This window comes from Notolepis coatsorum, assembly GCF_963971535.1.
Source record: "Notolepis coatsorum genome assembly, contig: SCAFFOLD_419, whole genome shotgun sequence".
Lineage (NCBI taxonomy): Eukaryota > Metazoa > Chordata > Actinopteri > Aulopiformes > Paralepididae > Notolepis > Notolepis coatsorum.
This window is the reverse complement of record NW_028174481.1, coordinates 125,170-136,648: the sequence shown is the minus strand read 5'-3', so window position 1 is coordinate 136,648 and position 11,479 is coordinate 125,170. Positions and strand designations below refer to the sequence as shown.

The window sequence follows — 11,479 nt, the reverse complement described above, 5'->3', positions numbered from 1 at the left end:
CACCTCCCTGTCACTCAGACCTGTCACTCAGACCTGGGTCTCCAGGGCTCCCCGTCCTCCCTGACCTTCAGACCTGGGTCTCCAGGGCTCCCGGACCTTCAGACCTGGGTCTCCAGGGCTCCCTGACCTCCCTGACCTTCAGACCTGGGTCTCCAGGGCTCCCTGACCTCCCTGACCTTCAGACCTGGGTCTCCAGGGCTCCCTGACCTCCAGACCTGGGTCTCCAGGGCTCCCTGACCTCCCTGACCTTCAGACCTGGGTCTCCAGGGCTCCCTGACCTTCAGACCTGGGTCTCCAGGGCTCCCTGACCTCCCTGACCTTCAGACCTGCGTCTCCAGGCCGCTCAGCTTGGGCATTAGGATGCGGGGGGTGACCCCGGAGTTGAGATCCCTCTCAAACTCCAGAAGTTGACCCATGAAGTTGAGGTTGGGAGAGACCACGGGCCGACGGCTCCGCACGTATTTGTAGGCGTCGGTCATAGTCATGAGCGTGTGCTTCATCAGGTAGGCGATGACGATGGTCGCGGAGCGGGACACGCCCGCCTGGCAGTGTACCAACACACCATGGCCGCTCTGGTGGGCTTCCTCTGTGGATGGGGGGGGTGGGGGGAGAGACAATGTCAAAACGTCACAATGGTATATATCAAGTATGTCCTACTAGCTTACCAGTAAAGTAAAGATACGAAACATGTCATACTAGCTTACCTGTAAAGATACTAAACATGTCATACTAGCTTACCTGTAAAGATACTAAACATGTCATACTAGCTTACCAGTAAAGATACTAAACATGTCATACTAGCTTACCAGTAAAGTAAAGATACTAAACATGTCATACTAGCTTACCAGTAAAGTAAAGATACTAAACATGTCATACTAGCTTACCAGTAAAGTAAAGATACTAAACATGTCATACTAGCTTACCAGTAAAGTAAAGATACTAAACATGTCATACTAGCTTACCAGTAAAGTAAAGATACTAAACATGTCATACTAGCAGGGAACAAAATAAGCACCCGCCAAACGCCAATGGCGTGTAGATTTCCTCTTTGGCTGGTAAATTACAGAGGCTACTCAGCCACTCTGGCGTGTAAAATAATTGGGAGCCATATGAGCATATTAGAGTATTATATCAGGGCTATACAGTGCGAGCATTTCACTCGCATTTGCCTCTAAAAATAGATTTGTGCGAACCGGAAAAATCATTTAGGAGCACAGTGTGCGAGTAATAGTCTTGCGTAGTGGGCGTGTCAACAACTGCGCAATTGTCATTTCATAATAGAGACGGAGCAGCGTGGATCAGCTCTGCAACAACTCATCTCGAGTCACGCTGCTTCTATGTGCAACGAAAACTCCGCGAGCAGCAGTTCCAATTGTCTAACATGCTTTGCATCCTCGCCAGTTATACCCACGTCGCGCTAAAAAACAATAACTACTGTAATGTTATCTGCTAACTGAGTACTCCAACTAAGCTAACCTGCTAACGCTAACTACTGCTAACGCTAATCACTGGGGACGCTCAGAGGCATAGTGAGGAAAGGAGGGGCTGAGAATCTGTCTCTCTCCGTCTATCTCTGTGTGTGTGTGTGTGTGTGTGTGTGTGTCTCGCTCTCTCTCTCCTATCCCTCTCTCCATCTCTCTCCTGAACCCATTTCATTCAACCTATGCCACTTCGGTCTGGTTCATTTGTTCATCGTCCACCTGCAGCGCTCCACTCGAGTTCTCCCTCCAGGCTGCGGTAATTACATCCAATTTTATCTGTTAACTAATACATCTTGACTCCTCAGACACGAGGCTTTCACTCTCTGATGACAGCTCTGTTACGCAAAAATGAAACAGAAACTTAAGGTTATCCTATAACCCTAGTTATATGAGTATAGCGAGCGCAAAAAAAAGAAAAAACGCAATAAATATTTCTTTTTTAAAGAGGGCACTGCCCGGCCTGGCCGAGCCTGAATTATTTATTTAAAAACAAAGCCCTACCCAGCCCGAACACGTCGGGTCGGGTAGGGCCCCGTCGGGCTTGGGCAAGGTTGCAGTGCACTAGTATGCACACGCACGCACAGTATAATATGCATGTAATAAATAGTTTGTTAATAAACTCTGTTACTTGAAAAATGTTCACTGTGCTCCTAATTTTAATTTTATTTAGGAGCACATGTGCTCCCTGGGGAAAAGGTTGGCGTAGAGCCCTGTATATAGTAATAATAATTACACATGGTGATATACTAAAAAGCTATTTCAAATTTTTGGCTGGTAAAAAATCTGCCTGGCTGGTAGTTTTTTTTAATCTACCAGCCACCTTGGTACAGGGTCAGGGTTAGGGTCAGGGTCAGGGTTAGAGTCAGGGTCAGGGTTAGGGTCAGGGTTCCTTCTCACCGATGAACTCGCAGACCTCCTCAAAGTACTGCCGGAGGTTCTGCCGGCTGTTGTCGGTGGCCGGCAGCCTCTTGTAGCGCAGCAGGCCACAGGGCAGGTGGTAGAGTGGCAGGTGGGAGGTGACGTTCACCACGTAGGCCACACCCAGCGTCAGCAGCAGCTCCAGGTCCTGGGCGTCCCGCTCGTTGCCGAGGAACAGGAAGGGGAGGATGGCGCTGACCACGGCGTTCTCCGCGTCCGGCGTCGTCACCGAGCCCTCGCCGGACAGACACGCCGGCAGCGAGGAGGAGAGCGGCAGGGAGAGGTGCACTGTGGGTAAGAGGAGGTTAGGAGGTGATTACACAGCCTTCTGATGTATAATGATCCTAACACTGTATCATAAGTAAATTAATTGCAGTGTAATTTTCAGATAATCTTCATATTTTATAGTTTCTTTTTGCCTTAGTTTTGTTTTATTTTAGTTATATGAACTGTTTGATGACTGTTGTGTGTGTTTTTATGTGTGGACCCCAGGAAGACTAGCTAGTTGCTACGGCGCTAACTAATGGGGATCCTTAATAAAACAATTTATTAAAAAAAATTTTTTTTTACATGTTTAGAATATATACTGTGTATATATATATAGTGGTGGAAGAAGTACACAGTTCCTTTACTTAAGTAAAAATAGAAATACCCAGATAAATTAGTACTCTGGTAAAAGTAAAGGTCCTCCATTCAAATTCTACTTAAGTAAAAGTAGAGAAGTGTTTGCTGTTGAATGTACTTAAGTATCTAAAGTAAAAGTATGTATTCTACATGATGTTTGTGTATTCCAGTGCTTTGGAGCATTCAATCCATTGACCGCTATAGGTTATGTTAAAGTGGTATGTGGTCCAGTTATGCTGCTCTGATTAAAAGGTTAATGTTAAAGTGGTATGTGGTCCAGTTATGCTGCTCTGATTATGTCCTCTGTGAAAGTATATAATCTTCATACATTTATGCCATGTTTTCTATGCACAATCCTTTTCTTCAAAGTAACTAGTAACTGATGGAAATATAGTGGAATAAAAGTACAAAGTTCCCTAAAATGAAAATACTCTGGTAAAGCACAAGTAGCTTGAAATTGTACTTAAGTACAGTACTTGAGTAAAAAATACTTGGTTACTTTCCACCACTGTATATAGCTCAGTGGGAGGAGCGGTAACTCTGCCAGTTCACCAGAAGATCGAGGTCTCGGCTAAGAACCAGTTAACCAGAAGAACGAGGTCTCGGCTAAGAACCAGTTCACCAGAAGACCGAGGTCTCGGCTAAGAACCAGATCACCAGAAGACAGAGGTCTCGGCTAAGAACCAGTTCACCAGAAGGCAGAGGTCTCGGCTAAGAACCAGATCACCAGAAGATTGAGGTCTCAGCTAAGAACCAGTTCACCAGAAGACCGAGGTCTCGGCTAAGAACCAGAACAGAACTTGTAAGTGGCTTCGGATAAGTGTCAGCTAAATGACTAAATGTAAAGGGATTTAATTCTTCCAGGCGGCTGAAGAGGTACAGTATGCTCTCTGGTACAGCAAGGTGCTTACTTAGATGACAGTGCATGACGTCATCGCTAATGGTTTATTTTAAAGGGCTTACGTGATAACAGCAGAACATTTAACTGACTCCAGCTCTGAACGAGAATATATAATATATTACTTTCAGCCGCTTCAGAGCTCGACTCTCGTGGGATGAATTCATACTTACTCTGCTCGGGCTGAGGTTGAGCTGTCGTCCTTAACACTTTGACTGCCGGAAAACACTTTAGAGCGTCATTCCCGGCCATGCTCAAGTTGCCGGAGGACGCTGTACAGCGTCCTTATATCAATATTTCAAAAATCTGCGATCGGATTCATATTTCCCCTCCGCTGGCCTGAGATCCACCAGGAGGACCCACTGAGCTCTCTGGCGGTTCAGGAGCGCCATCTGGTGGCCGATCGGCGCAATCGCCAAACAGGAAGTGCTATGGAGGTTGTGCTGGTCGACCATATTACTTCCGGGCACTCTGTTTGGCTCACGGGACTCGATCTCGACACAATACATAGCGATCGATTGCCAATAACTCGATAAACAACATGATTTGGACATATATACTATTATACAAGCTGGAAATGGACCCGATATTTCTACATACCATAATAGGTAAATGACTGTTCCACGCTCATCGCCCAACGGCGCGAGGAGGATACGGTAAGATTCAGCGTTATTTTTGATCGTATTCCATATAAACTGTTATGATGAACATATCACCCACACTAGATGAATGATATAACGCTGCCCACGGAATTATAAACGATCCCCCGCCCATCCGGTCATCATCAGATCATACGTAGATCATTCTAGAAGTACGTCCAATTGAAATTTTTTATATCGCCCCGATTGCCATCAAACTGTATTTCATCATCAATATAATGCATTTGGGGCTATATATCACGTTCTGGAGAAAGCTGCAGAAAGAGATGAAAACATACTTATACATTAGACCATACTTTACTATGAATATGTGAATGAAAAAGTTTAACGTTGCTACACAATGAACAATACATATAGGACTTTGAATGGGCCCTAATAATGGCAATGTAGCAATAGAATTTAAAAAGTTATAGCCATGCAAAGAAGGGGTACTTCTCCATAGACAAATAGAGCAGCCGGCAACCTATGGTATATAATGAATTTAACCCATGGCACCCAAAGTGTTAACTCTTAACTCTCACTCTAACGTATCTGTCGTCCTTAACTCTCACTCTAACTTATCTGTCGTCCTTAACTCTCACTCTAACTTATCTGTCGTCCTTAACTCTCACTCTAACGTATCAGTCGTCCTTAACTCTCACTCTAACATATCTGTCGTCCTTAACTCTCACTCTAACTTATCTGTTGTCCTTAACTCTCACTCTAACTTATCTGTCGTCCTTAACTCTCACTCTAACTTATCTGTCGTCCTTAACTCTCACTCTAACTTATCTGTCGTCCTTTACTCTCACTCTAACTTATCTGTCGTCCTTAACTCTCACTCTAACGTATCAGTCGTCCTTAACTCTCACTCTAACTTATCTGTCGTCCAGCTGTTAACTCTCACTCTAACGCAGTGTTTCTCAAAGTGGGGGGGGGGGCGCAGAGGCATGACAGGGGGGGCCTTGAGATTAAAAAAATAAAATAAAAAAAATTGGATTACAGAAAATTATCACTAAAGTGCTATCTGTTGCAGCTGCACTGTTCTCCATGAAAATACCATATTTGGATAAGTTTGACCATTTCTCAAAATCTGAAAATCATTATTTAATAAAACACAGAAAAGGATCACCAAGTTACTCTCGATAAAAAAAACTTTACAGACAACATTGAGACAAAGCTTCCCGACACATCTCCATCCAAACTCTTGGAAGAACTCATTGAAATCTCATCTGATACCACCTGGAGAGCTAGTTTCAGAGTGTGGTGCTGAGTACCAAGTATCTCATGATGCAGCAGTTAAGGTGTTGATACCATTCAGCACCACATATCTGTGTGAAGCTGGCTTTTCATCCATGACAGCTCTGAAAACAAAATATAGGGCCAAGTTGAGCCTTGAGGATGACATGCGTGTTGCCTTGTCAAAGACTGACAGCAATAAAGACTGTTTGCTTATTTCCTATGTTCGCTTTGTAAATTCCCAGTCACTGAGTGAAGATCTGCTGTTTTGCAAATATGTCAAAAACAGAGCGACAGCTGATGAGCTCTTCAAAATTATTGACAGTTACCTGACAGAACATGGACTGAAATGGGAGAACTGTGTGGGCTTTTGCTCTGACGGTGCGCAGACCATGGCAGGGAAAAGGAGGGGGCTACAGGCGCTCATCAAGGGGGTCTCGCCAAACGCGCAATGGACGCACTGTAAATTCACAGAGAGGCGCCAGCGTCAAGACAGCTTAGCCCTGAGCTGAATGAGGTTTTGACAGAAGTTATAAACGTGGTAAATTTCATCAAAACCCGAGCCCTGAAAGCGCGCCTGTTCTCTGCGCTGTGTGAGGAGATGGGAGCTGACCATTCTGCAGTGCTGTTTCACAGCGAGGCAAGGTGGCTCTCGCGAGGGAAGGTGTTGTCAATTTGAAAGGTCACGATATTGGTGTTATTTCAATAAATTTAAACATGGCCCATTTCATGACTATTTTGTTGGGGCGAGGGGGGGGGGGGGGCCCAAGATATTTTGGTCCGCCAAAGGGGGGCCTGACAGAAAAAGTTTGAGAAGCACTGCTCTAACGTATCTGTCGTCCTTAACTCTCAATCTAACTTATCTGTTGTCCTTAACTCTCACTCTAACTTATCTGTCGTCCTTAACTCTCACTCTAACTTATCTGTCGTCCTTAACTCTCACTCTAACTTATCTGTCGTCCTTAACTCTCACTCTAACTTATCTGTCGTCCTTAACTCTCACTCTAACTTATCTGTCGTCCAGCTGTTAACTCTCACTCACCGACGGCGTAGGCGACCATGCAAGGTGCCAACCTGCACATCGGGAGCAGTTAGGCAGGGCTGTACGTTCACTTTTTTTGCACATAGCACTGGTGCTACAGAGGTTGATAGTTTTGTAGCACAGGCCAAAATCTTGTAGCACAAGTATAAAACGTGTTATATTTGTAACAGTCACAAATGTGCCTATTGCCAGCTCTCCACATTGCTTTCAGTTTAGCTGGTCGTCCGCACTAATACACATTGGCAGTATTAGGGGGAGGGAAACTGATGGGTGGGGATCGGGCGTTGTGGACAGCGACTCCTACAGGTCGGTTGGTGCGCCTGCGCAGTAGAATCAGGAAGCGATGGGGGCGGGGCCCCTCCAAAGCCCAGACCCCTGACGCTGAAAGATCGCGCCGCGGCAGGTGAAAAGATGCGACTGCTGTTACCTCGAGTATCGGAGGGGACTCGTGCAATGTATGACTTAGTCCACATTGCAGCCGGCTTGTGGGAGGCATGAAACAGCTTTCGAGACAGGGGAGGGTTGAATTGGATGATACGAAATTGGGGATGGGAGAAAATAGAAAATTGGAGAAAAAGTGGATACAAAAAAAAAATTGCCTATTGTATTTGTGTTATTTAGTTGCAGTGCCATGTTTGGCTGTCATTTTCATGCTTGACAAGTTGACGTCACACAGCCAGACACATTACGTGTAAGGAATTATGGGATTTGGTGATGGATGTATGGACTCTACTAGGGGTGGGAATCACCAGTTTCATCACGATACGATATTTGCCGATATCTGCCACGATACGATACGATGCAGGTGCCTGCAATCGATATGAGACGATATCATAAGCCCATTTAACACAATCAGTAACATTTAGATCAACTCAAAAAAGTAACGAAAATATAATTTGAAAAAAATTTATTTACCTCTTCCAGACTTTTAAAGGAAAAACAATCTATTGTTTTTAATACAAATAGACCTCCTGTTCACTGTAAAGTGCCACGTTTTGATATGTTGAGCTTTAAACTTTAAGTAAATTTTTTTGGAACTCACAACACGCAACCTAAAACCCCTTCCTCTCCCAAACCGTTCCTGCAATTGTTTTATGTTGCATGATGATCATGAATACATTTATTATGTATTGTATTTTTTATGTTTAAATATCAACATTATCTGTCCACCCTCAGTACATTTACTATCAATATAATATACTCGTCTGACTTCATCTGGTCTTTTCAAACGCACACACACACGCAGAAGGGAGAACGTGGCCTCCGCCGCCCCTTCCCCAGTCCTCACTCTGCCCGTCTGCTGTTCTCTCTATGGCTCTGAACAGAGTTAGCTTGTTGTTAGCTTACGCTAACGTAGGGCTGGGCGATATATTTCGATATATTATATCGCGATATATTTTAATAATCGATATCGAATATCGAAATAAAAAGAAATCGATTTAAAAAAAAAAAAAATTGACCTGCAACAGGGCAGTTTTAAAACCAGAGACAGTGGACAGACTTGTCTTTCTTGCCTGCAACTTAAAGTAATGGCTTTGCTTGTCCAAATGACAATACTGACCAAATTGAGATTTATTTTTCTCTTGTCCATTTATTTTGTTTGCTTTCTAATTTAAAATACAGTTTGAAACCGTCTGTACACAGTAGGCTATGTGTGCTAGCAGAACTAGTCTCCAGTCACGAGTCCCGGTGCACGGTTTTGTCCACCAAAAAAGCGCCAAAAGATCGAAAATAAACTAGCAGAGCCAGAACTGTTCAACTCTCCTGGAGCCACAGCCAGCAGAGAAGCCGGTTTACTTTAGCTTTTAAACCAGCTGCAGCCTGAGAACTGGAGTGTGAGGGGATGTAACACTAAAGATGGCGGCAATGACAAAGAATTGCTGCAAAATAAACATACATCTGTCGTTAAAAAAAATATATAAAAAAAAAAAAAATTATACTTATACAATTTGATAATTATCGATATCGAGAAATATGATAACATTATCATATCGTTATCGCAATATGATTTTTTTCCATATCGCCCAGCCCTACGCTAACGTAATGTTAATTTCGGTCTTTAACATGACGTGGTCATAAAGGAATGGGGGGATTGCAAAGCATGTTAGATGTATTTGACCCGTTGCGGAATAAAACAGCAGGGATTTGTTTTGGGTCGCAAAATAGGCACACTAGCCTTGCTCTGTTTCAAATGTCCGCGACTGCTATGTGTGCTGTGGAGCCGAGCGGATACGACTCCACGGGATTTTCAAAATAAGAGTATCGATATGAACCGAACGTTGCTAGCTGCCGGAGCCATAGATGTTATGGCTGGAGCTGCGCTTGGGCGGAAATTAGACTTGCCACAGAATTTTCAAAATAAGAGTAACCGAATGCCTATCGCACCAGTGCTACTGAAGTAAATCCATTAATCGCACAGACCGATGTTGCTGTAGCACATGCAATATATATCTCGCACTGTTCAGCCCTGAGTTAGGGGTTACGTGTCTTGCTCAAGAACACTTCGACACGCTGCCCGGGAGGAGCGAGAATCGAACAGGGAACCTCCGGATTACCAGACGACTGCTCTACCTCCTGAGCCACTGTCGCCCTGTGTGTGCAGTGTGACGACCCTCCCCCACATTGTTGTTTGCTTGCTCTGCTCTGTGTCCCTGTTTCACAGGATTGGTGGGGTTAGCTGGCAGAACAGAGCATGGGGAGGGTCATCAGGCTAATTGGGGCACACCTGGGTCGGTGTGTCCCAGTCGGATATACATGGAGGCTTCCTGTAGTCTCTCTCTCTCCACCTGTTTTGATTACTTTGTTTGGTTAGAAGCTCGCTTTTGGTTTTACACTTACAACATTCAGGCTGCACATACATTCTCATCCACACAGTGCTTACACACTGATACTCATAATTCATATTGGCTGATAATTAGTATAATTTAATAAATTCTTTAGTTATTTCTTAAATTGTGCCTGTGTCTCCCCTTTATTGTTGCAAGCTTGAGCCAGCTCGTAACAAGTGGGGGCTCGTCCGGTTCAAGCTCAAGCTCATCACAGCATGCACGCGTGTGTAGAAGAGTGATAGAGTATTCTTACTCCTACTGTTCCCCTCATCCTGCTCTCGGTTGAGGGAGTTGAGCACCAGGTGCAGCGACTGGGCGGAGGGAAGAGAATGTCCTCCGTCTCTCTGTCCTCCGTCTCTCTGTCCTCCGTCCCGCTCTCTCTGTCCTCCATCTCTCTGCCCTCCGTCCCGCTCTCTCTGTCCTCCATCTCTCTGCCCTCCAGCTCTCTGCCCTCCGTCCCGCTCTCTCTGTCCTCCATCTCTCTGTCCTCCGTCTCTCTGTCCTCCGTCTCTCTGTCCTCCATCTCTCTGTCCTCCATCTCTCTGTCCTCCGTCCCACTCTCTCTGTCCTCCATCCCACTCTCTCTGTCCTCCGTCCCTGTCTCTCTGTCCTCCATCCCGCTCTCTCTGTCCTCCGTCCCTGTCTCTCTGTCCTCCATCCCGCTCTCTCTGTCCTCCGTCTCTCTGTCCTCCGTCCCTGTCTCTCTGCCGTGGCTTGGCGTCCCGCAGCGTGGTCGGGGCAGAGGGTGGAGGCGAGAAGGAGAGAGGGGACTGAGGAGAGGGGGAGCGGGGAGGAGGATATGTTGCGTCTCCCTCCTGGTCTTCCTCCACCGCCTCCCCTCCTTTATTCAGGAGCCTCTTCAGGGAGTTCCGGCCTTCGTCTCGTCCCGACCCGATGAAACCCTGCTGGAGGCGGCGCCGCCCGGCGTGGTCCGTCAGCTGAGAGCGGCTGAACTCCAGGAGGTTCTGACAGTCCAGGAGGACCAGGTTGGTTCCGTTGCTGCCACTCTGACCCTTGCCCTCTCTCGGAGCTCCGACACAGTGGTTCTTCTGGGCTTTAGAACGGGCCATCTTCTTGGACAGTTCTTCGGGCCAGACGGTGCGCACGCTGTAATCGTCGTCGTCTGCCGGATACGCTCCTCCTCCTCCTCTGCGGGGGTTGAAGGTCACCACGATGGGGTCACTGCTGCAGTAGCTGCAGGTGGAGCTGCCCGTCTGACTGGCCCTGGGGTTGCAGCCCATCACGCAGCTCTGCAGCGCGCGGAGGGGAGCGGAGGAGGCCAGCGGCGCACAGGGCAGACAGCCGCCCACCAGCTTCTTCCGGAGCAGGGCGGAGCTCTGGAGGACGCCGGCCTCCCCGGAGCAGGAGCAGGCCAGCGGGCCGAAGGCCGGGCAGTCCGACGCTGTGCTGCCGGAGGACGAGGTGGCGACGGAGAGACAACCACCCAGCGTCTTCAGCCCCATCGCCCGGCCTCCTCCTCCTCCTCGACCCACCCCTCCGATGCCGTGGCCACGGGGGAAGGAGGAGGGCGGAGGGTTCCCCCCAGCCTGGCAGACCACAGAGTGCCCCTTGCATCCCTTGCAGCGCACCAAGCGCCAGCAGCCGCAGTTGAAGGGGCGGGAGAAGTCTATGGTGCAGGTGTGGTCCGGGCTGGGGAACCCTCCACCGTGGGAGGAGCACGGGGAGAGGGGGAGGTCGTGGAGCGAGTGAGGGCGGTGCTCCCGGCCACGGGCCGGGCGGGGGGGCTGGTGGAGCTGCTGGAAGAAGGCGGCGGGGTGGGGCAGGGGAGACGAGGGGTAGTGGGTGTTTAG

General features: G+C 47.3%; 1 protein-coding gene across 1 annotated transcript; it reads right to left on the bottom strand.

The window, feature by feature from the left end:
• Nucleotides 1-320: 320 nt before the first annotated feature.
• On the bottom strand, nt 321-11,131 carry LOC311247544 (dual specificity protein phosphatase 10-like; the record flags this gene model as incomplete). Its single annotated transcript, XM_084338582.1, has 4 exons — nt 321-586; nt 2,379-2,687; nt 9,922-10,012; nt 10,361-11,131. The coding sequence occupies 4 exons, from the start codon at nt 11,129-11,131 to the stop codon at nt 321-323; spliced, it is 1,437 nt and encodes a 478-aa protein (XP_084194708.1).
• Nucleotides 11,132-11,479: the final 348 nt, after the last annotated feature.